The sequence below is a fragment of the Cheilinus undulatus genome, linkage group 3 (genome assembly GCF_018320785.1).
Source record: "Cheilinus undulatus linkage group 3, ASM1832078v1, whole genome shotgun sequence".
Taxonomy (NCBI): Eukaryota; Metazoa; Chordata; class Actinopteri; order Labriformes; family Labridae; genus Cheilinus; species Cheilinus undulatus.
This window is the reverse complement of record NC_054867.1, coordinates 11,401,244-11,428,741: the sequence shown is the minus strand read 5'-3', so window position 1 is coordinate 11,428,741 and position 27,498 is coordinate 11,401,244. Positions and strand designations below refer to the sequence as shown.

At 37.9% G+C, this 27,498-nt stretch overlaps 1 protein-coding gene across 2 annotated transcripts; it reads left to right on the top strand.

Annotated features, from left to right (window-relative positions):
* The first annotated feature begins 1,043 nt into the window (after positions 1-1,043).
* On the top strand, positions 1,044-27,284 carry LOC121529100 (V-set domain-containing T-cell activation inhibitor 1-like). 2 transcript variants are annotated; one of them, XM_041816804.1, is made up of 6 exons: positions 1,044-1,178; positions 11,623-11,964; positions 18,946-19,215; positions 19,350-19,472; positions 24,206-24,289; positions 25,080-27,284. In XM_041816804.1, exons 2-6 carry the CDS (start codon positions 11,625-11,627, stop codon positions 25,103-25,105), a joined length of 843 nt encoding a protein of 280 aa, XP_041672738.1. In that variant the 5' UTR covers positions 1,044-1,178; positions 11,623-11,624; the 3' UTR covers positions 25,106-27,284. The 2 variants fall into 2 exon arrangements, with proteins under 2 accessions (XP_041672738.1, XP_041672731.1); XM_041816797.1 differs by lacking the exon at positions 1,044-1,178 and adding an exon at positions 9,441-9,742.
* The last annotated feature ends 214 nt before the right edge of the window (positions 27,285-27,498 follow it).

Sequence of the window (27,498 nt, the reverse complement as noted above, 5' to 3'; positions counted from 1 at the left end):
AATATGACAATATTAACAGTAGACACCATTCCTTTGTCCCTCTCAATACTTAAAGCTACAAAAATTGTTTTTCCCCTAACTATAACATTGCTCAGAAGTAAGTGGCATAATGGTGTTTTTACTGACTATACCTTGTGGTCAGAGGTGGGTATGGTGGACATCATACCAAAGAATCTAGGTTTATTATTTATTTATTTATTTATTTATTTTTCTCTATGCTGGTGGGCAATGACTTGTTTGGGTATTGGGTAACGACTCTTGTTCACACGCCAACATAGTGGGTGGCTGTAATACACCCCTTGCGTTGGTTGCCACCCGCGTTAAACAAGAAGAAGAAGAAGAAGAAGCTGTATTTACAGCTGAATTGGGGTCATGGCTACTGAAGTTGCTGATAGCATTGTCAAATAAGAATTAAAGCAAACTTAAATACATGTTACGGCCCTGTATGGTAAAACAGAATACAGAAGTAAAAAAGAAAATCTTGAGCAGGAGTGGAAAAAATCTTGGGAAAAGGGAACATATAGGTAGACATTATTTAAGTATTCAACCTTCAATTAGGAATGGTTTTGTTTTTCTGGAAGCCACGAGGATATTGTGAAGTTAACCAGGATGAGGCTGCATTACATAAGTATTTATATTTAATTGGGAAACATCCCAGTGGACTGTGTGATTGTGACAGCTCTGAAACAGTCACTCACAGCTTAATTTAGTGTAGAAAATGCACAAAAGAGAGAAACACGTTATTTAAATAAAAATATCAGACATGGGAATTTCTTATCAGTAAACGCTTTGCTTGTCCCATATTAGAACCACCAACTGATTGTAAAAGCGCTTCTTCAGTTTATTCAATCCACAGGAGTTATACTCAAGATTATGAGTAACTGTCTAATATAGACTGATACTTTCGTCCACCGGTAGATGGCAGCATGACGCCAAGTTGCGTCTAAACTGCCGGAAACTGTAAAAAAAAAAAAAAAAAAAAAAAAAAAAAAAGGAAGAGGACGAAGAAGAAGAAGAGGAAGTGACGTCGGTAGAGCGGTGGAATTGAATTTTGAAGTGCTTTTTATCGGTACATCTAGTACTTCCGAAAATATGGTTTGGTTGGCTTTAATTTCGGATTTAGCTTCTTCTTACGGCTGGAATAACAACTGTTCGTCGGGGAGCACCGCGAGACGTCGGTGAGTCCGAGAGAGATTGACTGTTGGGCAGAATCTGAACTGTTGTGACCAGAGATAGAAGAAGTTAAAGACTACTGTACTCAAATGAAATTACAGCCACTCTGGTTAAAATGTACTTGAGTAGAAGTAAAGTTACTGGTCTACAAATCTACTCCTGTAAAAGTAATTTATAAGTCATCTTAAATTTACTCAAAGTACGGAGTACTGGGTAGCTACTTTTAATAATAATAATAATATTACATTTTATTTAAGGGCGCCTTTCATGACACTCAAGGTCACCTTACCAAAAGTACGAAAAAGTGCATTAAAACAGGAATAAAAACAAACAGTAATACAATAGTCAATGCAAAAGATCAGAGGGAGTAGGAGAGTTGGAACAGATGGGTTTTGAGTCTGGTTTTAAAGAGGGGTAGGGAGTCAGTGTTGCGGATGGACAGAGGAAGAGGATCAGAGGGTACGGGTAGGTACAGAAACGCTGATGAGGTCAGAGAGGTATGGAGGGGCGAGGTTGTGGATGGCTTTGTATGTGTGGAGCAGGACTTTTGATAACAAGGTGGCTTCTACAGTGAAATAAGACATGTCCTTAATGTGCAATAATATGGACCCCCATACAGGTTATTAATCATAAGGTTTTACCTAACATACAGTACAATGCCACCGCTGTTTTGGGAAGAAATATGGAATCATTCTCTCGCTATGTGCATGTACTGACGAAAGCTTAAACCTCCTTGTTGTTTATTTATTTTATTTGCAAAGAAAAAAATACATAAAATGACAGAAATAGATATACAGTGCAGGAAGCGGCAGAAAACTCACGAGCTTATTTGGAGCCTCCACCTAAATAAACTTTTAGAAAATGAACACAATATTACACAAAGTCAAAGGAGCTCAAGGATGACATACCAAAAGTAATATAAGAATGATTAAATCATTCTGAACATACAGTAATATTAAAAAAATCAAAATTATTTAAACTAGTTGTAAGAGGTTTATGAATACCTGTATGTCAGATTATGGCTGAGTACAAGATCTGACCTGACCTGTCCTGTATTTACACCAAAAAACTAATCCAACAATAAAAAAGACTTGATTCACAGGAAAACAACACAACAGAAGTTAGTCAACAGCAGCCAAAAGTTTCTTTAGAAATATTTTGTAACATCTCAGAGTCTAATTTGGTGCCCCTGTATCTAAGGCAGATTGACCTCTGCTCATTAAACATTAAGGAGGATGGAGATCTAGAGCTTGACAGTAATTTGTGTAAATGTAATTAGTAACTTTCCACCTCTGACTGTAGCTCAGTCAGAATGGCATATAATAGTGGGGGTTGGGGTGGGGGCAGAGGGGGAGGGTGTGCTACAGTTTGACTGTGATGTTATAGAGTTTGGACTCAAGTTAAGAGGAACAGAAAAGGTGGAGGAAGGAATAAAAAAGTGATGCAGAACAAACAGGTACTTGAAAGTGAGGAACAGATATGCGAAGTTCGTAGTGTTAAAGAAGCCATGCTGGAGGAGTTTAAAGTAATCCTAGAATTTAAAGCAGGGCAGAATGTGGGATCACTGAGCCTGATTTCCCTGACAAACTCTTTGATGAATTCCCTTGGAGATATTGACATGGTGTCAGTGCTGAGGGATGGCAGCCTGCTGATTAAGTGTAAAATAGGGCTGGGCAATATTGTTAAAAAATCAAATCTATGATTTTTTCACACCAAGAAAACAAACCCTGGAAATGCAGCAGGTGAAGGCTGAGGGAAACATATGCAGACGCAGCCAAGGTATCAATCAATCAGTTTATCTACAAACCATTAAAAATACAATTTAACATGGTAATTCGTTAAAAACTCATTTGTGATAAGGGACTCCCAAGAAGCTATGTGGAGCTTGTAAATGGGGCCCAGACATAGTTATGCAATTTACAGATAACATTCAAAATACATACTATACACAATTACAAGTTCAAATATCATTCCTAGTATTAACTCAAAACTCTCAAATACCCTAAAATTTACTCTAAATATGACACTGATACAATACATATAGACACTGACACTTAGAAAATAGCAGTATAAATCAATCAATTTGAGTATATTTTCATATGGGAAGCTGTTAAGAAAAGATCAGAAACCCTTTGAGGTTAAGGCTTGATCATATTTTAGTAGCAGCTGTTGTTTCAGGCTCTTTTGAAGGTAGACAAAGATGATGACATTTTCATAGTGGTTTCAAGCTTATTTCAGATTTGTGGACCTCTACATGTCACACTAAAACTTTAACTCTTTAGCTTATGCTTCTTGCCCATGAGGAGTTGTTTGTTCCTTGTATTATGTGCATGAGAGGGAGCACAAATTGGAATAAGATCACACAGTCTATCATTGAGTCTATATACTACATTAAACATTGTACATGCATTTTGAAAAATATTACATTCAGTAAGTTTCAAAAGTTTGAGGTTTAACTATTATAGTTAAACAAAAATATTTAAAGATAAGTACTTTGACTTTAACTTTTTTAAAATTATTGCAATCCCCTCTGCAAAATAACGGGTACAGACAAGAAAACAGTGCCACTGCAAAAGAAGAGCTGACATTCAGTGTGATAGAAGAAGAGTCTCCTGCCTCACCAGCCACTCCCACTGGCACCCTTTCTAAACCACCACCAAGCACGAAGGTTAAACCTGACAGCACGACTTTGTGTCCGTGCTTGCCGATCTGATCAATCAACGCTTGGACAAGCTAGAATCTCTGATTCAAGACAACAAGACAGAAATTGCAAATTTGAAAGAGAGAGTTTTCTCTGTCTGCGAAGAAATTAACTCTGTGAAAGGCAGCATAACCCAACTTGAGCAGTTTTATCAGGAAGAGATAAAATACATCTTAGAGACCTGTCTTACTGAGCTAGAACGGTATTCCCACCGATGGAACCTGTAGCTGAATGGCATACCAGAAACCGTAAACGACCAAAAAATCTGGATGGAGGTCATCAAAATATGCCAAGCTGTGTTACCAGAAAGAAAAAAGCATCTGTCAGAGGTCATCGACACAGTCCACCCTCTAGGCAAAAAAAACTACCAATAGACCTCGAGGTACAATTCTCCAGTTCTCCTTGTCGGTGTTCAAGACAGCAGTCTGGGCAGTGGATAAAAAGAACAAGTATCTACGAAACAACGGTCTTTGTTTTGCTGAAGACTTCTGCAAAATCAACAGGGAAAATCACAAGAAATTATGGCAAGCAGTACAGGCAGCCAGAAAGGAGGGAAAAAGTCCTACTTCATTGGAGGTTTTGCTTTTGTTGAACAGAAAGAAATGTTCCTACCTCCACCTTAATTACAATTATCTCAGCTGAAATGAGGAACTTCCTCGCTGCCCCACAAGAGGGTGCCATTCACCCACAGTACTGCAGCTGGAGCTGGAGAGGAAGTCTGAGGTTTCTGCTCTTAACAGTTTAAGTTACAAAGAGTCAGACATGATCAAGTCTCTATCTCAGAAGCCCCCAGAATCTCTTACATCATACGTAAAAGAAGCAGTTTCAGAATATCAAACCAGGCTAGACAATATCTACAGGAATAAAGCAAAAGGTGCATTTATTAGGTCTCGTCTAAAGTGGATTGAGGAAGGAGAACAAAACTCTGCATATTTCTTTAGGCTAGAGAAATTTCACTCTGAAGTAAATTCTATTAGACAATTAAAAGTTGATAATCAAATATGTGATAATACATGTCAGATTGCTACATATTGCTCTAATTTTACAGCAAATTGTATACATCTCATTACTGTGAAAATAGTGCAACTTCTTTTATAGATTCAGTTGAAGTTAATCCCATTTCTAACACTGACAGGGAATTCTGTGATGCTCCTTTAACCCTTCAAGAAATTATTGACTCCATCAACAGGCTTAAACTGATAAAAGCTCCTGGAGTAGATGGATTAACTTGTGAATTTTACAGGTTATTTGTGGAGCAATTAGCACCGTTTTTACAGAAGGTGTTTACAGAAAGTATTTCACATGAAGTCCTTCCACCCATTTTAACTCAGGGTTTGATCACACTCATTCCAAAACCTAAAAAGGATATGTTACTCATTGACAACTGGCGCCCCATTTGTTTATTGAATAATGATTATAAAGTATTAGCTATTGCCTTTGCAAACCGTCTTAAACCTGTCTTAGATACCATAGATGAATCACAATCTGGATTCATGAATAACTGGCACATTACTAACAATATCAGATTGGTGCTGGCTATCTTGGACTACTCTGAGCTGATTAATGAAAACAGATTTATTCTGTTCTTAGATTTCTACAAAGCGTTTGATTCTGTGGAACACCAGTGTATTTATGACTCCTTAAAAAAATGTTGGCTTTGGTCCTCTCTGTAACAAAACCATTCACACCCTATATACTAACAGCAATAGCTGTATAAAGCTGAATTCCGGCACAACTCCTCTTTTTAATATTAAGCGAGGAGTTCAACAACGTTGCCCAATTTCACCGTACCTTTTTCTGATTGTCACTCAGCTCTTAAATAATTACATTAAAACCAGCTCTTTGGAAGGAATTACAATTCCAGATCGAGAAATTATCATTAGCCAGTTAGCGGATGACATTGCTCTTTTTCTGAAAGACGCCTCTCATCCATGCCCTGGATATCATCCATGTATTCTCTGAAGCCTCAGGTCTATGTTTAAATGATTGAATGAATGAAGAGATTGGTTTTATAATAATATCATCTATGTAAGTCAGTTATTTAAATCTAATGGTACTCTCTATAAATATCAAGAATTTCTCCAGTATTATCAGATACCTTTAACCCCTAAACAATTTGCTGTTGTCTTCATTGCTATCCCATCTAGTGTATGTATGCTATTTAGAGGAGCTTCTTTACAGTGCCAGCTTCTTTTTCTGTAAATGTGACCGACTCATCGCTTGGAAAAAATCTGCTTTATTTCTCCTAATGTAAGAAATAACTGTAAAATCAGAGCCCTTTTCCATTCTGGTGTTGTTTCTGCCCGATCTGCAACTGCATATTGGAAAAGGCATGTGAAAAATTTATGCTGGAAAAAAATATGGATCCTTCCACCGAAATTTTTTTTTTTTGGTCAACAAAGTTAAAGAAGTTTCCTTTAAAATCATACATCCTTGTTATCCTACTAAATCCCTCTTTGTTAAGTTTGAAAAGATCTTGATATAAGTTGTTCATTTTGTGAATCTCATGCAGAGACTGTTACTCATTTATTTTGGAAATGTACTAGCACAAACACTCATAAGCTCTGGCAAGATATTTGTAGATTCATATCAGATAATATCACCTGTGACTTGGAACTTTTTCTGGAAAATGTTCTTTATGGCCACTTGAACTATCAAAAGTCCCATGTTAATGAATATTTTGTGATAAATCTCATAATATTACTTGCCAAGTTCTATATTCACAAATGTAAATATTCAAAAACAAAACCCCACTTTGTAGCCTTTCAGAAAGAAACTGAGTTATATATTTGAACCATTTCTTCATCCAAAAACAAGAAAGCTATCAGAACTGTAAACATGTGCTCCCAATTTAAAGTTTTTGTCTTTGATAAATTGTACTGCTTTATTTTACTTTAAAAAGTTGATATGTCGTCCCCCTGGGTTTGGTTTTATTTTCATGACTCTTTGTCCTTTACTATCTATGCTACACTCACTTTTGAAAGTTGTATCCATTTGTATTCATGCATTGTTTATGCATGTCAACTTTGAAATAAAGTTCTTAAACAGTCGGCATAGAGAGGAACGCCCACAAAACGTCACATCCGGTTTGTGCCGAGGGGGAAAACAAACCGCTTTCCACAATGCCGGGCAACTGTTGTATACCCTTTTGCACTAAAAATAAGTTTAAAAAAATCAAAATCTGAAGTTTTATATTTTACCACATCGAAGCACAGAGCCGAGGAGAAGAATGCGGTGGCTTTAAGCGATCCGGCGGGAGGATGAGTTTGGTCACCTGTGGGATACAAACGTGTAAATCTGTAGTCAGCACTTCATTATAGGAAGACACCGTTATGTTCTCCTTATTTAAACAGTGTTAGATAGTTTCGTAATTAACATGAATGTTCAATTACTAGTTTTAAGAGAAGTTAACTAACTACTATGTTATACAGGCTACCATGCCTCATTACAAAAGCTAACGAGTATACAGCGTAATTAGTGTGTGAAGAAGCACAACTCCGACAAAACCACTTGTAAAAAAAAGTTATGTGCCTCGAGGGACCGATAGTTTTTGAGGCTGTTGTGTGTGTAAATTCCTGCGTGATATACCAAGTCGTCAATAACCAATATGAAGCTCCTGGCTATTGTGCAATAACAACCATTGCGTGGTGCACAAATTCACTAAAACGTACTTATTTCCTTGTCAGACATTGAAATTATGACAGGTTTAATTTATCAGTAAACGTGATTTTGCCTCTTACCGGGTGATTCTACCAGGTGGCAGAAGATGTCAGGGAAAGAAACATCAGGCCATTGAGTAGGATCATTCGTCCTCTCTTTTATAAGATACGGACAAGAATCTGATCCTATTAGAGTAATTTCTTAATGTATCTGTCTCTGTCAACTGGCTGTAAGGAATCAATGTATGACATGTTAGCGGTTAGCATATATATCAGAATTTAAAATCCCGGGCTGACGGTGCTGCGGGCGAGAGGGAAGGATTGTTTTCCCCTTGAAATGCCCCGCCCCTATCTATGACGCAACTGTGACGCGACGCCGACTGTTTTCTGACCAACCAGGGTTGCCAGGTCCGCGGTTTTACCGCGGAATTGGGCTACTTTTAACGTACTGCCGCGGGTAGATTTTGTGGTCTGCGGGTTGAGCAGACCCATTTTTTATGTCTTGTCAGTGGCGCAAAAAGTGGGTATGCACTATATGCGGCGCATAGGAGCGCCAAAGCAATGGGGGTAAAATTATTTCGAGTTGGCATTTTCTGTATTTAACAGCTGTTTGTGCATGTGTAAACGATATGATCAGTAACAGAGGCACGTCTCTGATTAGGCGCCCCTCCGCTCCTTCACCTCCCCTCCTCTCGCCCCCCCACACACACTATAGGCGCTCCAGTGCGCGCCCCCTCGAGCACGAGGGTGCTTTCATTTGAATCGTGGCTCTTATAAGGCTTACTTGACAAAAAAAAAATTCTCCCGAAATCCTCTATAAAGGTGAAAACTGTCAACAGTAGCCTAAAGACTGCAACAAGTCATATCAATAAATCTAAGTCCACACAAAGAAGACAGACTTTAACTGGCATATTCAAATGAAAACTTGTGTATTATTACGGTCGGATGCGCCCAGGACGGAGGAATGGGTGTAAAAGAGCGCAGAGGACATCCGCTGACGGCGCATCTCTTCAGTAAGTCCATAATACCTTCATAAAGGTGTGCTGTCATGTGTTGAAGCTTCTAATGCCCTCGTTTTAACACATTCCTTCCGTCATTTCCTGCCGATGCTCTCCCATACTCGTATTTGATGATGACTTTTGTGATGCGCATCATCATCAACCAGCCAAACACACACGGATCACATCTTAAAATAATGTAAAATTGAGTAAAACTTGTCCAAATGTGGGTGTTTTATTTGATCTTAAATGTAGTAATGATAATTACTGTCAAAAGGGCAGAAACAGAAAAATGAAAGCAACAAACTGGCAGAACGATTGTGAGGGGGAGCTGCAGGTGTGAGGCAGGGCCGGTTTAATCCATTTGGAGGCCCAGGGCAAAGACCAATATGGGGACCCTCCCCCTTTAGCTAAAAGTATCAACAGTTAGAGAAAAAAATAGAAAGCATTCCTTTAAGTTAACAGAGTCAACAAACTACAGTAAATGTCCAAATATGAAAAATAAATATCCAGACACCCATAATTCATCAACTCTCTTCTCATAGCTCTAAGGGGGGGGGGGGCTGTGATGTATCCACATACCCCTCAGAAAGTAGGTAGTTGAGCCCCTGTGTCTTGTGTGTGAGTATTTAGTATCTGCAGCAGAGAAACTACTCTATTTACACTCAAGTACAACTAAAACAACCTGCAGAGAGGCAGGAAAACATGGAGCATGGCACACAGACATACATGCCACCAACAGAAAAGCAGAATGTCTGCAGGCACTCAAGCAATATATGCAGTATGGCAGAGGTTTTAACTGTATTATTTTGAATTTCAGCATTGGGCTTGTTTTTGGCCTAGTTTTATCAGTCATTGGGCTGGTTTTGTCACACAGACCTGGCAACCAACATACGAACTTACCCAGTGGCCAGTGTGTATGTAAGCTAGAGCTAGTAGCAACAGCCTGTGTTAAGTTGTAAGTTTTAGCAGTAAATACTGAGACCTGAAAGCATAAGACTAAGTCACGCAGTGGAAGTTTTGAAGAGTTTTTTAAGTGATATCCTTATTTTCTCATAGAGCTGGTAGATAGCTGCACACAGGGGTCTTGTTCCTTGTTAGCTTAGCTGAGAACAGTTAGCGAGCAATTTTCGATTAAATGTCAAAACTTTCAGACATGGATCCTCTCTCTCTATGGATTTTTCTGAGTGTATTGGCAGTGAGCACTGACGGTAAGTTAATTCTGACCTATTTACTATCATTAACGAAGCTCGTCCATCATTGATGACGGACTAGCCAGTTAGCATAACAGCTAACTGGCTTAACCTGAAACAGCTCCTCGACTGTAAACCTAAACAGTTTCGAAAAGCCAAGCTGGATAAAATAGAAGATATATAACAGGCAGAGTCCAGATTATTGAGACAAGGAACATCCATTATCTAGTATTAGTGATAGTAACAACGAGTTATCACTAATATAATAGTATAACAGTTGGGATGGTGTGGGGTAATTCAGTGAATATCCATGTGTTAGAATGACCCAGTCAATGTCCAGACCAGGGCTGGGCAATTAATTGAACTTTAGATTAAATGCATATAGCCTACAGCAATTTTCAAATCACAGAAGGTGCAGTATTTGTCAAACCCTGAAATGTGTCAAAAAAAACATTTAATACATTTTTTTCTCCCTCAAAATGAGAATGGCATTAAAATTATCATTACCTTTCATATAATGATTACATTTTAATTTGCAATATGAATTAAAATAATCCCCATGATTTTATTTATAGAATAATTCAGTCCTAGTTTTATCCATCTGATTTGTGTTGTTCTTAACATAAAATGATTTATTGCTTGTTTTTGTTGAAACATAGGTATGACGAGGCTAGAAAAGAATATCCATCACAGGAAATCCCAATGAAATATATTTACGTTTGTGGTTGTAACGTGAAGAAATGTAGAAAAGTTCAAGGGGTATGAATACGTTTGCAAGCCACTGTATTTAAACTCCATGGTTAGTGCTGAAGGTCTACAAACCCCTGACTTTGTTGGTGATTTAAATCTGCTATAGTTACCCATAATGCTTAGTGTTTTCTGCTTACAGATGGGAGAGACAAATTCAACGTCCAAGACTAAAGATCTTTAGCATTTTGTCTTTGAAACACTAAATGGAGCATTACTGCTAAATGTTTATGTGGTACTAAAGTCAAACTTTCACCACTTCAGTTCTGATTGTGAGTGAAAATTAACAACCAACTAACCTATCACTAATGTACGCACTTAGACTCTTTTTTAGAATTTATAAGTGTCCAGAGCTAAAATGGATTAATATCATAACAAAAAGATCAAATACTAGTATTGTGCATCACATTTTCCTCCTCGTGCCGGTCTGGGACAAAAATAGAGTTAAAGTTCAAAGTAGTTAAAGTATGATTGTTGGATTCAAATGTTGATGGTTTATATTTAAGCCTTTAGAACATTGAATAACTTCCTGTATTTTTTCATATTGCAATATATCACAGAAATAAAAGAGATCAAAATGCCAACTTGTCCGATGTTGTTCAGTCCTAAAATGTTGACGGTGTTATCATTCAGAATCCAGTTTAACAGAGCTGAGACTGTGAACAGACCACTGCTGGTATCTGTCGACCCTTTACAAAGGTTTTTGGTTTGAATTTGACTGAAGATCTGTAGTTCTCTTAAAGCTTTTTCCAACACTATTAAGTACTAAAGTAAAGAAGATTGTATTGTTTTAAGACAGTTAAAAATGTTCAAAATGTTTTGAAAACCTTCATAAAAATGCAATCAGAACATCTCTCATTTCCAAAACTTACCAGAATTTGTTGAAGTCAAACACAAAACAAAAAAAAGCTTCTTCTTACACTTGGTCCATACAGTCAGGAACAAAAGTGAGAGTTTCTACAGATACTGTGTCAAGTGACACAAAGTAGTATCTTCTCTTATTTTAATCCAACAACTATTCCAGCCACTCACTTGTAAACAGACTTGTCAAAGTAACCCAGGTGATAGCTAAATGTTGTTTGTTAGTTTCTGCACTAACCTGAATCTTCTGCATTTAAATATAGCAACTGAAATATTTTTTGTTCTTTCAGGAATGGATGTGCAAAGAGTGGAGGTGAAGGAAGGTGATGATGCTGTTTTGCTCTGTTCAACCAACCCCAAGATGAACTTAGAGCCAACTGTGTTTCACTGGAAGACACCAGATGAGAATGGCCTAGAGGTGTACTTCTATGACAATGGTGTTTATTCTGGTAAAGGCAGCACGGGGCAAGACAGGCGGTTTGTAAATCGAGTCTCACATTTTCAAGATGAGCTGAAGAACGGCAACGCCTCCATCAAGATCACAAAGACCGAAGTGGACGACAGTGGAAACTACACCTGCATTTTCCCTTTTCCTCAGCCCAGCCAAATGTACTACATTCAGCTTGTAGTCAGTGAGTACTGTAATTTAAAAAAAAATCCCTGGAAAGTTTTTTTTCAAGATCTCTTGCTGTCATGATTGGTTAGTTTGACCCAAACTACTAATTAGGATCTGAGCACCAAAAACAGTGCAAGGACCTTATTGGATCCTTATTTGTTAAGATGACAAAATTTAGGATTTAGATACTGCTTTTTAAAAAATATCAAATCATATTAATACGTCCTTTTGAGATCCTTGTTCTTTGTAACAGTATGGACCATGGACAGGGAGAGACCTGGGCGTTAAATCAGTTACATGGATTTTATCCAAATTCAAGATTTTAGTTGAACTTCCCTGCAGTAATACCAAAAGATAAAGCTGCTGTAAGAAATTCAAATTCATGTTAGTTCTGGTGACCCCGGTAAAAAAGGAGGAATCTACTCATCTGTAACCAGTGTTGTTACATTATTTTTTTTATAAAAATTGTAGGTTAATGTACTTTTGGTCTGTATGGTAAATTTTCTGATTCAGAGGATAAGAAAACAAGAATTAAGAGAATTTATATACAAATACAGAAATGACTAATTTTCTTCTGATATTTGCTTCACGTAGAGACATCACAATTAATTTAAATGTTTTTTTAATCTGGTCAAAACTTTCAGACCCTGAGTATGTACAAGTGTATCTCAAAAAATAGAATATTAGGTAGAAGTTACTTTTTTCCCGTGATTTACTTCAGGAAGTTTTTTCTAGATTTTTCTCACACAAAGTGAAATATATCAATGGTCTTTTTGTTTTAATCTTGATGATTACTGCTCACAAAATAAACCTACTATCTCAAAATACTAGAATATTGTAAAAAAAAAAAAAAAGTCCAATTTGGAAAAGTTAAGAAAAGGAGCTCATGCAACTTGGATAAACTTACCCGCCATTTCCACATACGACGACTGTGCTGCACACTGACGTGCCGCGGGTTTGCTCTAACTGAAGGTGAGGGTGGGTACATCAGAAAGTTAAAACGTAATGTTTGCCTGAATGGTCAGTGGTTTTAAGTGAAATTCTTTGGCTTAATGCCCCCAAAAGTGAACCTTTCCTCATCAATGGTGCTGTTGTAGCTCTGTAACTCACTGACCTCTCGGTGACCCTTTGCTCTCACTGAAGGATGTGATGTAATGTTGATATAGTGATGGTGTACGATCTGGAGTTCGTGCGTTGTGTTGTGTTTTGAAAAAAACAGATATTCTACGTTTTTGACTTTCTGTTTAGAGCTTTCTGGACTGCAAATGTCGTGTTTGTGGTGTCAAGCCACTCCTGAACCACAGACATCATCTCACATCATCACCAAGACTAGAGTCTTGAAATATTTCACTTTGAGATGAATCTAGAATATATGGAGGCTTCACTTCTTGAAATAAATCACAGGGAAAAAATAACTTTTTCATGATATTCTATTTTCTTGAGATGCACCTGTATATAAAAAACCTCTTGAATGGACTTTATTAAGACAAGATCACAGATCACATTTTAACCTGAAAAAGAAAATTCAGTTTAGTTTTAAGGGATGTATGATTATTATAAATACCAATATGTTATCAGCAGTAATAGCAAATATCTTACTTATTTTTGGGTAGGGTTTTCCCAATTCTTTTTTGGCCTCCGATCCCAATCCAGTTTTTTAATATTGAATATCTGCTGATACTGAGTCCCGATTTGATACTCATAATTATCTAGATTACAGTTTCAATTGTTACTACTAGATATCTCAAACTTATTCCATTTAACTCAGTACAGCCAATATTGTTGTAAAAAACTTAAAATCACATTTCTGCTCAGAATGGTGTAATAGCTCTGTTTCAATTTACTGTCCAAAAATAAATGTACATATTCACTTATTGCAGTGTTTAGTATTCAATCAGACAATCAAAATCCACTTAAAGTGGTCAGCTGAATGACGTGAGCAGTCATAAAAGTGAACTCAGATAACCTCAGATTCACTTAGAGGTGGTCTAACAGAGTCAATAGTCACAATAACATATGAATTCAACAAATGAATTTTAAATAATATGATTCAACTTTGAAGTTAACTTGACTTTACTAGTCATAACAAAAACTGAACTAAAATAAAAGAAATTAAAAACATCCTAACTCCACTTTAAAGTGGTGTAAACAGTTTAACTTGAATGGGATCAAAAACATATGAATCATACAGATTCAAAACAACAATCCTTATTAAAATGTAGCAGTTTAATCTGAGATGTAAACCAAAACATTAACACTGGAATAAAACCCAAATACAAGGCACTCTTGTTATTTCAGTGCAATTTATAAAGTTCAACTACAGCTGCTACATCACTCCTTCTCCCCTCACTTTATTTCTCAGAGACTCAGCAGTGACATGGGGCAAACATCAGAGCTCTAAATGTCTGTAGTGAATTTAACGGCAGTGAAGTTGCCTTTCTGTAGTATGCTATCACATACTTTGTTGTGCATCTCCGGTAGGGCTGCACGATAAATCGGTATTAAATCGTAATCAGATTTTTTAGTTTGGACAATGTTTAAAATATGAACATCGCAAAATTGGCTTTCCCTTTAACTAGGGTAATTATGATATGGCTCTCCCTTATGTCTCTGGGCTGCGCGCTTACAACATAGAGGGTCCGACATTAACGGTTGCCCGAATGCCTGGGGCAACTTCAAAAAGCCTACGGGCAAGCGTGACTCTGAGCTTTTCTGTTCATTAATTTTATCATTTCCTCTCTCGTTTCTGTTACTATGGAGCCCCTGAGTAGCCAGATCCAGTGTGTCGCTGCCTCCATTGACTGAGCATGTCTGCTGATGTGCAGACAGCTGCACAAACTTAAAACATCTTATGAAGGTAAACACTGTCATCAGTAAAGATTCATGGCAGTCACATCAATAAATCTGTGACCCTCAGAAGACAGGCTTTAACTTCCAAATTTAAGCGTTTATTATTTTAAAAACGTATTTTATTACCGTCGGATGCGCTCAACGGAGGAGTGTGTGTAAGAGAAGAGGAAGTCCGCCGGTGCTGCATCTCTTCAATGAGGTCATTCATTAAAGTGTGCTGCCGTGTTTAATCTGAAGCTTCCCATTTCCTCGTTTTAACTATTTCTCCAGCCACATCCTGCTGATGCTCTCTCACACCCAGATCATATGACAATTACGCCAATGCGCGTCATCAACAAGCAGCCTTTAACACACACGGATCACACATGGAGATAACGTCATATCTAGGGAAATTTGTACAAACATGGGTGTTTTATTTGATCTTTAATGCACTAATGATCATAGATATTGTCAAAAGAGCAGAAATATAAAACCAAAGATCCAAAATGAGGCAGGGTGAGGCAGGGCTGGTTTTAGTCATTTGGACGCCCAGGGCAAAGACCAAAATGAGGACCCTCCCCCTTTAACTAAAGAATCAATAATGAGTGGAAAAAAATTAGAAAGCATCTCTTTTATGTTAATAAAGCCACAGAACTACAGTAAATGTTTTAAGTTTGGTGAAAGCGGGGTCACTTTATTAATCCCTAGGGGGATGAAATAAAAATTGAAATAATTTATTCTGTTGTCCTTAATGGTTTTACCAAAAATCGTAATCGAAAATCGAGATTTCAGAGAAAAAAAATCGAGATTTTGTTTTTATCCAAAATCGTGCAGCCCTAATCTCCGGTAAAGCAGTGTCAGTAATTTAATGTGGAGACGGCAGGGCATAGCATGGGTCGAAATTCTCCACCAGAGAGATGGGCTGGTTGTCAAACACAATGAATTTGACCACCTTTTCTGTTATCTTTTTTGCCTTGTCACTCTCTCGAGGGTACTTGTCTTTCCTCTTAAAGTCCAGAGTGTGTATCTTCAGTGAAGCTGCCTGTTGCTCTTGTAAAGTCACCGTATTCAACTGCATGTTTTGATCGGAGATGACGGATCAAATTTGTAGAGTTAAATGCAGCTCTGCTACAACCACCTCATGAAACTGTCGTGTTACAGATGCTGCAAGTGGCTGTTGGACTGTTTTTGCTTTTAAGTCTGAAGTATTTTCACACCGCTGATATTTTTAACACATAAAGCTAATAAACTAATATTGAATTTTGCCTTCGGGGATAAATAATGTTCTTGTATTGTATTGTATTGTAATATGCTACTGCGGCTTTCTTGTTACTGGTGCCTTTACGGCCTGTCCTAAATTGTGCTCCATTTACGTCAACTGATGTAAATGATCGGCTGGGCTGATCAGATCAAATTGCCAATTGCCAATCAATTAAAAATGGTTAGTATTGGCCCTGATCCGATACATGTGATCGGGATCAGGACATCCCTGTTTTTGGCTGAACGCTGAGGTGTGAGTATGTCTGTCGGTAACTGAGTGAGTGATGCTTTTGAATGAGGCACACAATACAGAGTTGCGTTTGCTTGTACTGAATGCTGGCAGTGATGGCTGCCTCCACTGTGTTAACTAGGCTGTAGTTAACATCATTTATGTATGACTTATACATACAGAGTAGTGCTATGTGTGGGGTTTACTCATGCTAAAAGCCCGTTCATGACTGCCTCCACTGCTCTAAATACTTAGATATAGCTTTAGCATGGCCTCTGTTTAACCAGAACTGTTCCACATTTCTGTATGACAAAGAAAACAACCATATAAGCTTTTCATGTTGGGAAAGATGTTTTCACTCCTCTGCTGACCTGCGTTGGCATAACTGATTGTTGACAGGGAAAGGTAACTTGTGTGGATGCTTGTGTACACATTGGCTGCTCGTGTAGCGATTAGCTCTAAGTCACAGCAGCACTCAGTCAAAACTGGAAATTTCTTCATTAAAACAAGTGAAGACAGCAACACTACAACATGGAAAGCTTTCTGCATCCAGCATGTTTATGTGATCGTTGTGGAGAAAGGATTAGTCGTTGCTAACGAGTTGTTGTGTCCCAGCTAACTTAGCTGGCACTGAGCTGCAGTGGTGCTTCTGTCTCAACCAAACATTATGTCTCATCCAAACAAGCGCAGAGAGCAACACTGAAAGCCTTCTGTGACAGAAAAAAAAAAAGTTTTCTGTACCTGTACCTGGTGGTCAAGCTGTCTTTTTAGGAGATCGGTGCCTTTCGTGATCAATTATATGTGCATAGGGTCCGCTCGCTCTGCCTCTCTCTCTCTCTTTCTCTCTCTCTCTGTTACACAGAAACAAGAAATATGATTATTTAAAGCAATAATCTTTTTTTAGACTTTCTTTCAAAGACACAGGTCTGTGGTAGTTTTTGGTTTTTTATCCTTGATATAGCCTAGACTTAATTATAACCAAGAATTGCGTCTTTGCAACAAAACCTTTTTTTATTTTTTTATTATTGCAGTAATATATTTTCTAGTTATTTTAAGGTAATTTTATATGACTAATGTTATGTGAATATGTCGGTGGGGGGGGGGGTTCAGCTTAATTTTGTACATATTAAGACCCTTACACACCTGTCTGAGTAGAATTAGAAATGTTCATGAAGTAGTATAAACTTACTACCATTAAAGACTTATATCTGACAAAAAAAATTAATCTCTGGTGACATTTTCTGTCTCTATCATTGAAGTCTGACTCATGTCTCTGTAGTGTTTCATATGTACACAGAGAAGAGCTTTATTAAGAGGACAGACAGAGAGAGAGAGAGAGAGAGGACAGCATGTAGTGAAAATATTTAAGAAGCCACAATAAATTTGGCTTACAAAAAACAACAACAACAATGACAAAATCACTCTGCCAGTCAGGCATTTCAACAGGCATCCCGGACAGATGCAGTCAGCCATATACTAGGTTTTTACCTAGTCTTGTTATTCATAATGCAGAGTAATGTGTGGTATGTGCAGCTTGCATCTGACTTTTGGAATTCTTTTCTTATGTCACTATTACATATTGATCATGAATCATGCTCTTGTTTGTCTTCTAGACTACATCTTCAGAGACAGAACAGGAGAAGATCCACGTGAGTGATGGTATTTCTACATCTGTAATCTGTGCACTACTACTTGATTCCGATATTTTACAACAGGCTCAAGACACCTTTTTAGCTTAGCTTTTGATTAATATTCATTTATTGTATTTATATTTAAGATATTTATTTTAGGCCTTCAATTTGTATTTATTTATGAATTTTATTCTTTTCCGACCTTAATTTTTTAGTTAGACTATTTTATGTCGGTCGACTGTTCCGTCTTGTTTTTTTTTTTTTCTTGTTTTTTTTTTTCTTTTTTGTACTCAAATTTCCCATAGAGAGGGCCAACGTTCTGTTCAGCATCTTCCATATCGAGTTGGTTGGTCACTACCAGATCAACGACCCATTTGCGCATGCGCGGTGGCATGCTCTACAGTAACCCTACTTGGACAAACTGCCCAAAATGTGTTGCACGAGACGTTTCAGGGATTTTGCGTCAATCTGTGCTGTAGATGGGTTAATTGCGTTAAAATTTTTAATCTGATTAATCACATTAATGTGTTAATTTTGGCAGCCCTAATTTTAAACTCAAAGATACTTAATTTTCCATGATACATAACAGAAAATTCTCATCATTTTCAGGCCAGAACAAGAAGATTTTTTTCATTTCTGCTAGAAATAAAAAAGAAACATTTGTCCTAAATTTGTTGTTTGGATTAAAATCATTAACACATTATTAATCTTACTGGTTCAGCTCTGCCTTAGAGAAATGTGAATTATGGCATGCATTAAAAAATATACATTTAAGTTCAAGTTGTGTGAAAGTCAAGCTTTAAAACAGTTCACAAAGATAAATGGAGAGGGCCACTTTGTTAGTCTCATATATACAGATGTTTGTGATCATTGTTTACTAAATCTATCAAACTTGAAATATCAGGTCCTATCAGAGAGTCTTTTGGTTTACAGTGAAAATGTTTTGTTAAACAGATATTGCCATATCCAAGTTAAGGAAAGAAATAAGCAAACAAATATAAATTTATAGTGAAAATGGTCTTTTCTTCTGTCTGTCCTATCATTACAGGGGCATCACCAAAACCGAGAATCAAGGTTGTCAATCAGACTGAGGACTGGGCATTGCTGCAGTGTGAAATTAAACGTGCCTCTCCAAAACCTTTCCTGGAGTTGCAGGACAGTTTTGGAAACATCCTTCATGCTCATGAGATCAGCACAGGAGAAACACACGACATAACTGTTCAAGCCACTGTGAACAAGACCGACCTCTACCGCTGTGTACTCAGACAGGAGGAACTATATCATGAGATCTCTGATGACGCCTTTGTGTTTATGCCCAGTAAGTTTTCTCTTTTTTTCTCATGTTTTCAACTGTTTAATTTTTCATGTGGTCTTAGTTTTTGTGTGTTTTGTGTTCTCTGACCTGCATGTAGAGTTATTACAGTGTTTCATAAAGCTGCTTTTCTGTTACAGAGAAGGTTTCACGCACTGAAGCTATCATTGGAGGGGTTTTTGGTGGATGGTTTCTGGGAGCTGGAACTGTTATTGTGTCTCTACTTTTGGCTCTACGGTTCTCCCCCCGTCTCCGTAACAGAGGTATGTTTGGAATATGAAGTTTCTATGAGAAGGCTTTCTAACAATATGAACTATGACATAATTGGAATTACTAACAGCTGCTGTGAAAGCTGGTGAAAATATGCCTGGATCCCCAATGTGAAAGCACCCAAATTGATTTAGTTCCTCTTATACAGTCATGGACGAAAATATTGGCACCCCTGGAATTTTTCCAGAAAATACACCATTTCTCCCAGAAATTGTTGCAGTTACAAATGTTTTTGGCATACCATGTTTATTGCCTTTATGTGCATTAGAGCAATAGAAAGAATTTGAAGAAAAAAGCCAAAATTGACATAATTTTACACAAAACTCAAAAAATGGGCCGGACAAAATTGTTGGCACCCTTTTAAAACTGTGGGTAAATCCTTTTATTTCCAGCATGTGATGCTCATTTAAGCTCACCTGTGCCAAGTAACAGGTACTGGCAATCTAGAAATCACACCTGAAGCCAGTTAGAATGTATAAAAGTTGACTCCACCTTTGTGTTGTGTGCCTGTGTGTGTCACACCAAGCATGGAGAAGAGAAAGAGGAGCCAAGAACTGTCTGAGGACTTCAGAAGCAAAATTGTGGAAAAATATGAACAATCTCAAGGTTATAAGACCATCTCCAGAGATCTAGAAATTCCTTTGTCCACTGTACGTAATATAACCAAGAAGTTTATAACCCATGGCACTGTGACTAATCTTCCTGGACGTGGACGAAAGAGAAAAACTGACAAAAGAATGCAACGCAGGATAGTTGGAATGGTGGATAAACATCCTCAGTCAACTTCCACACAAATTTAGGCTGTCCTGCAGACTCAGGGTACAAAAGTGTCAGGTCGAACCGTACGTCGTAATCTGAATGAGATGAAGCGCTATAGCAGGAGACCGAGGAGAACCCCACTGCTGACAAAGAGACATAAAAAAGCCAGACTGGAGTTTGCAAAAATGTACCTGAGTAAGCCTCAATCCTTCTGGGAGAACATTTTGGGGACAGATGAGACTAAGGTAGAGCTTTTTGGAGAAGCACGTCATTCTACTGTTTACAGAAAACAGAATGAGGCCTACAAAGGAAAGAACACAGTACCTACAGTCAAACATGGTGGAGGTTCAAGGATGTTTTGGGGTTATTTTGCTGCCTCTGGCACTGGGTGCCTTGACTGTGTGCAAGGAATCATGAAATCTGGAGACTATCAAAAAATTTTGGGCCGCAATGTAGGGCCTAGTGTCAGAGAGCTGGGTCTGCGTCGGAGGTCATGGGCGTTCCAGCAGGACAATGACCCCAAACATACCTCAAAAAGCACTAAGAAATAGTTGGAGACAAAGTGCTGGAGAGTTCTGAAGTGGCCAGCAATGAGTCTGGATCTAAATCCCATTGAACACCCATGGAGCGATCTCAGAACTGCTGTTGAAGAAGGAACCCTTCAAATCTGAGAGACCTGGAGCAGTTTGCAAATGAAGAGTGGTCCAAAATTCCAGTTAAGAGGTGTAAGAAGCTTGCTGATGGTTATAGGAAGTGATTGGTTTCAGTTATTATTCAGTATTATTTCCCAAGGGTGTGAAACCAAATATTAAGTTGAGGGTGCCAACAATTTTGTCCAGCCCATTTTTTGAGTTTTGTGTAAAATTATGTCAATGTTGTCTTTTTCCTTCAGATTTTTTGTGTTGTTCCAATGCACATAAAGGCAACAAACACATGTATACCAAAACATTTGTTGATTGCAAGAATTTCTGGGAGAAATGATGTATTTTCTGGAAAAAATTCCAGGGGTGCCAACATTTTCTTCTCTAGAGCAGGGCCAAAGCAAGCCTGCCCCACCTCCAGGTGCGTCACGCTGACATCAAAGCAATCATAGGATGTGATTTGCCAAGGGATTTACCCCTTCTGCCACTGATAACCCCCCTTCCATGCAGTCTTGTAGTACTCAAATGCGACTTGTGTCTTGATTTGGAAGACTCGTGATACAACTTGGACTCGAGCACTGATGACTCAGACTTTGACTCAGACTAGAGCTTTAACAGCGTCAGGACTCGAGGATGAAGAGGAGGACTTGAACCTTGTTTTCTTCAGATAATTTTATTCTGTAGTATTTGTTGTTTGTGTGTAAGAAAACCCCACATAACTGATCAGTGTTCACGCAGTGCCTATCATGTGCTTTCACATGTGTCTAACCTGCTGTTAAAACAAAGGGAGGGGCGTGGGAGCCTGGGTGACCGAGAGAGCAGCTGAGAGGTTGATAGGTAGCTTAAACCTGTGGCTCTTCTCTGTATTCCCACAGTGATCTACAAGAAATTAAAGTAAAACGCAGCCAGCCTACCTTTGAATCACTGAAAATCTCCATCAGCTGTTCAGACTCATCATATTAGCTGCTGTTGCTGCTGTACAGTAATCCTCCTCAGTCTTGGACAGCGTGATAAAAACTCTTAAACCTTGTAGTGAATCCCATCAGTTAAAAATATCAATCCAACGTTGAAATCTACGCTAACATCGGCGAGATAACGCTAATTAGTGAGCTAAACAAGGTGGCATACAGTAAAATTATGACGTGTTTAAGACAGGTCGTACTTTAGAGCATTAATAAAGGGGGGACAAAGTTAAGACATTTTTATGATGTGTTCAAATGGCACACAGAGAAAATTGGAATTTTAGTTTTTAGTGTGAAATCAGAGTATATCCAGTCATTTCAAAGGAGGAATATTTAGTATAAGATCAATGTAAAGTACAAGTTCAGTCAAAGACATGTCTCGTTTTTGCCACCTAAATACACAAATAATCCTGTTAATATAACTAATATTATTGATGCAGAGTATGATCATTCAGGAGTATTAATAAGAGTATCACTATCAATAAAAATTAATGAACATCATCCTGGACTGGGAAGTTTTTCAGTTTTCATTGTCTAAAACTAGACTAAAACTATGAAGGATGATCAGCACAAAAATGTTACAAAAACTAATGTAATTTTGTCTAAAGACTAAAAATAAAAATGGCTGCCAAAATTAACACTGTCTCTAAGTTGACTCAATCACTGGGTCGTGGATATTTGGTTTTGTTTGTTGCACAGCTGCTGTAAACAGCTCCTCTGGTCCTTTAATAAAAAGTTAAAGAAATTCATACATTAATGAAACACATCAGCGTAACCCACCTGGAAAGCTGGAATGGCTTGAAAATTATTAATAATTTGATTTAATTTGGCTCGAGGTTTTAGGTACTGGGGACTCGTCTTGGACTCGAACACGGATAAAGGGGACTCGACTTTGACTCGTACTCAGGTAAAGGGGACTCGACTTTGACTCGTACTCAGGTAAAGGGGACTCGACTCGGACTTGAACACTAGCGACTCAACTCAGACTTGAGATTTGTTGACTCGACTACAAGACTGCTTCCATGATAAATCTTGTTAGCCCATGGGGAGACTGGGAGATATGTTTTATCCCTGCCTCTGCTCCAGCTGTCTATAACTCTGTTAGAGCAGTGGTCTAAGGTCAGCATTCACTGTACAACTTAAACATTTATGACACAAGACCAAAACTTGAGATTTATATGCTCATACTACAGCCGGATAGTAGTGCGCGGCTGGAGTTCTCACACTGAAGAGTGAAATCAGGAAGGACCAAGCACAGATTCAGGATTACAACTTTTTCTGCACCTACTAATAAAAGTTTGACTCTTTTTTCCTTCTTACAGACAAATTCTGGGCTATTTAGAAAATAAAATACTGGAGATGTTTGAAACATTTAGCCCATGATGGAGACAGTCTTAAATTTATTACCTGGTGCTAATAAAGCATGCCATTATTCTTGCCCACCCAAAAATAAGATTGTTTATTTTCTGCTATCTAGAGACCCATAAATCAGTCTTCAGAAGATTTTTTTTTTACTTCTATACAGGAAAATTCTCTCCTTTTGATGATAGGCGGGAATTATTGTTCGTTTGTTGATCGCAGAAAGAGAGAGAATGGGTAACGAGCAGTGTCAGCACTGTCAGTGTTCAGCTTGATTTTTGCTTTGAAACGATGTAAAGTCAATCAGAGCAGACAGTGTAGAGATCAGACTGTGGATGAGATTGAGGAGGGCTCAAACCACTGCCCTCAAATAGGTAGCTCAGGTGTGGTGGAAAAGCAAATCCTCTCCAGCACTGGGCTGATGTGGCGACTCAAACCAAATAGAACCGAGTCGCCCCTTGCAACGGAAAAGGCAACTCTGAATGTCCTGGAGACCTCTGGTGTCTACAGCCATCATCCATAGCACAGTGTCACCCAGCGGATGATATATTTCAAGTGCTTTTATTTGATAGGACAGTGGATAGAGTTGGAAACAGGGGAGAGAGCGGGGAGAGACATGCAGGAAATAGTGCCACGGGCCGGATTCGAACCTGGGTCGCCTGCGTATATGGCATGCGCCTTAACCACTCGACTACCGGCGCGCCAAGTGCTTTTTTCTTTTAAGCGAAAGAAAACCCCAAATCTAGTATCTAGCACTTCATGCTTCCATCTTCTAACAAGCTTTATGGAGATTCTACTTTCATTTTTTCAACAGGACTTGGCACCTGCCCACACTAAAATTACACAAAGCAAATACTGCAATAAACAGCAAAACTACCAACTTTGTGAATGTGCAGATGAAGGCTTTTATCATTTACCATCATGGATGCACCGTGGATCTGAGTTTGTACTTCTGTTTGTTTCATGACATTAATTCTCCTCTTCTGTCTTTCTCTGGTTTGACAGTCATCAGCTTTCTGTTGAAGCTGCAGCCAAAAGACAAAAGAGCACAGGAAAATGGTGATTTAAACAACAGCATGATGGCTCACCGTAAGTAAACTGTCTCTCATGAAATTTATTAGAACAACAAGAAGAAGTCTTCAGAATTTTATCAGTGTCTGTTGAATATCAATAAAAACTACACTGGATCTGTCACTGGTTTATTTCATAAACCATAGAGTTAAGACAAACTGTTATCTGGTCCCTCCACCTTCTGTTTTATTCAGGAGTTTATCTCACAGGTATAGAAAAAGGAACCTATTTCCTTATGAAGCCTAACTAGCATGCCTAACTTATTTTAATGTTTTGCCAATATTTGAAGAATTGTTTAAACTCTGACAATTAAAAAACACGAACCATCAAATCTCCATCTTTGTCTTTTTCTGGGTGAGATATATCCACACTTCTTGATGTCCTTGCACAACAGATGCTTCTTTTTGGTCTCAATAGTTCTGAATTATTGTTTCAAGTATGTTGTGAGTCAATGTAAGCATTCACACCAGCAGTGTTATTTCACTGTGCAAAATTGAGGCTGATGTTTTTTTTTTTCTCTTTTTTAAACATGTTCAGTTTTTCTAAAGTTTCACTCAGACAAGCACACGTGACCAAAACACTTGTTGTTGCTGATGGTACAAGAGATCAGTCAGCTCACTGGAATTCCTCCTCTGAGTACTGGTAGTCTGTAACACAAACAGCAAAGCCAACTTTGCCTCTTGACTCATTAGAAATTTCGTGTTGTTTATTCATGTCAACCTCAATGAGAGAGGAGTTTTATTCTCAGCAAATGTTTTTCTGTTTCATATAAAGCTGACACTGTGATATTTTCTCCTCTGTTCTGCAGGTTCTCCTGAGCCGGATTTCTGTTGAGTTGTGGACCCTGAGAAATGCAAATTACTTCACGACTCTGACATCTCTCCGTAATTCGACGCTGGAAAGTGAACACAACTCTTTCAAGGACAACGTTTTGGAAACTTGAATCTTAGTACAACGACCCATATCATGTGGGTTTTGTTTTTAATTTTGAGTGTGGAAGTCCACTTTTAACTTTTTAGAAAGTCTTCTGCCTCTTTATAACAGTTTTTATATTAACTTTCATGGCAGACAAAACAATCAGCTCAAAATCATATTTTCATATGGCAGCTCTGAATGTCTATCACTGCTTCTAACTGGCTCTTTTTCAGGCCCCACCCTTCTTGGTTACTAGTGCTAGATTAGAAAAAATCCTTTATCAACTCAAAATTCAGTGTCTCAGAAAATTAGAATATTGTGTAAAAGTTCAATATTGGAGACTCATGGTGTCACACTGTAATCAGCTATTCAACTCAAAACGCCTGCAAAGGTTTCCTGGGCCTTGAAATGGTCTCTTAGTGTGGGTCAGTAGGCTATACAGTCATGGGGAAGACTGCAGACTTCACAGATGTCCAGAAGACGATCATTGACACCCTCCACAAGGAGGGTAAGACACAAAAGTTCATTGCTAAAGACGCTGGCTGTCTTCACAAGGAGTGAATCCTCTGTTCCCATCTGTGAATAGAATTAGAAGAATACCCAAAAGTTTACCCTAAGTTTATATTTGTATAAGTATTTATGCACTTTAGCGGCATGGTGGCGCAGGGGTTATCGCTGTTGCCTCACAGCAAGAAGGTTGTTGGTTCGTTTCCCGGTCAGGGCCTTTCTGTGCGGAGTCTGTATGTTCTCCCTGTGCATGCGTGGGTTCTCTCTGGGTACTTGGCTTCCTCCCACCACCAAAAACATACTCATTAGGTTAATTGGTGACTCTAAATTGGCTGTAGGTGTGAATGTGAGCATCAGCCCTGCGATTGACGGGCGACCAATCCAGGCTGTACCCCGCTGTACGGGATAAGCGGTATAGAAAATGGATGGATTTATGCACTTAAACCCCCTTGTGCCTTTAAACGTAAGCAATGTTTGAATAGGATGAAAAAGGGGAGTTCTGACTTTTTTACTGAAGTGTCTGTTGATATCATGAGTATCGTGATAAGCTTGAATTATATGTATGTGTGTAAATATACGCATTAGAGACGTGTTGTTGTAAGGTGCTGTAATATGCTTCTATGAATCATGGGAATGTTATAAAAGCTATTATAAGACAAACCTGTGAATTTCTCAGGCTTGAGAATATAAAAGTTATTAACTGATAAGGAAGGACAACGATTTAACTTAGATGATGTACTTTAAATAGTGCCTTCACCACTTTTTTCTTCATAGAGCTTTCTGAACTTCATGTCTGTGAGTTTGAAATTAACGTTGTAAAAACTTTTTTTTTTTGGCATGCACGATATTATGAGCATGACATCAGTATCAGCAGATATGAACATTTTGGTTAATATTTAAAGCTGATATTTTGTGACTAAAAATCAGCCTGTATCAGCTCAAACAAATAAGTCAATGAAGTTTTAGTTTGGACCAACATCAACAACATTTCTTACACTTTAAAACAGTTATATGGACTGAAATTTAATTGTTCATCCATCCTCAAACTTTTGATGGTGTGTTAAAAGGACAGAGGATTTAGGTCTTAACTACATTTAAATATGAATGTTGTTTGCTAAAATTAATTTGTTAATATCCCCATATTCTATATGGGCAAAAATCCAATACCATGCATCCCTACCCTGAATTGTAAATATATCTGTGTGATAAAGTGAGTTCCAGTTTGTGTATATATTTATTATCAACTCATGTCTTTAGCCTGGAGCCTCTAAAAGGAAATGAACCGAAAGAATTCAAAAAACAAAATCTTAATGAAAACTCTTAGGTTGGCTTCCTTTTGGCACAAAATACTTTCTTTTTATTTGTGTCCCTTTAGAGGTTCCATACTTGTGGTTCAAATGTAAATATTTTTGGTGGTACACACGAAAGGTGTCAATTTTAAATATCTATGTATTTTTATATATAGTTTTCTTAGAGAGAAACTATTTTGTTTTATTAGGAACATCATAATCCATTGAACTTGCCATTATTCAATCATGTCCTGTTATTACAAACCAAAGACACAGATGCAGCCAATGTACAGTTTTGAATGCCTTTGTACTCAACTTTTTATAAACATTTTAGCATTATTTTGTAAATAAAATATTATTTTGTGTTAACAGTGTGTTTTTTTAATAAACAGAATAAGTGTTGACAAAAGTACTTAAATGATGAAATACTTTAATTTTTTATGCAGCATCTGCTTTAGAAAATCTTAAATTGCACAGAACTTGATTTAAGATTTGAATTTTATAATTAAATAACCT

Coding starts and splice junctions, on each gene's coding strand:
- LOC121529100 (XM_041816797.1), top strand. CDS start 9,670: ATGTCAAAACTTTCAGACATGGATCCTCTCTCTCTATGGATTTTTCTG. Junction 19,473..24,205: donor CCCCCGTCTCCGTAACAGAG/GTATGTTTGGAA, acceptor CTGGTTTGACAG/TCATCAGCTTTCTGTTGAAG. Junction 24,290..25,079: donor CAACAGCATGATGGCTCACC/GTAAGTAAACTG, acceptor TCTGTTCTGCAG/GTTCTCCTGAGCCGGATTTC.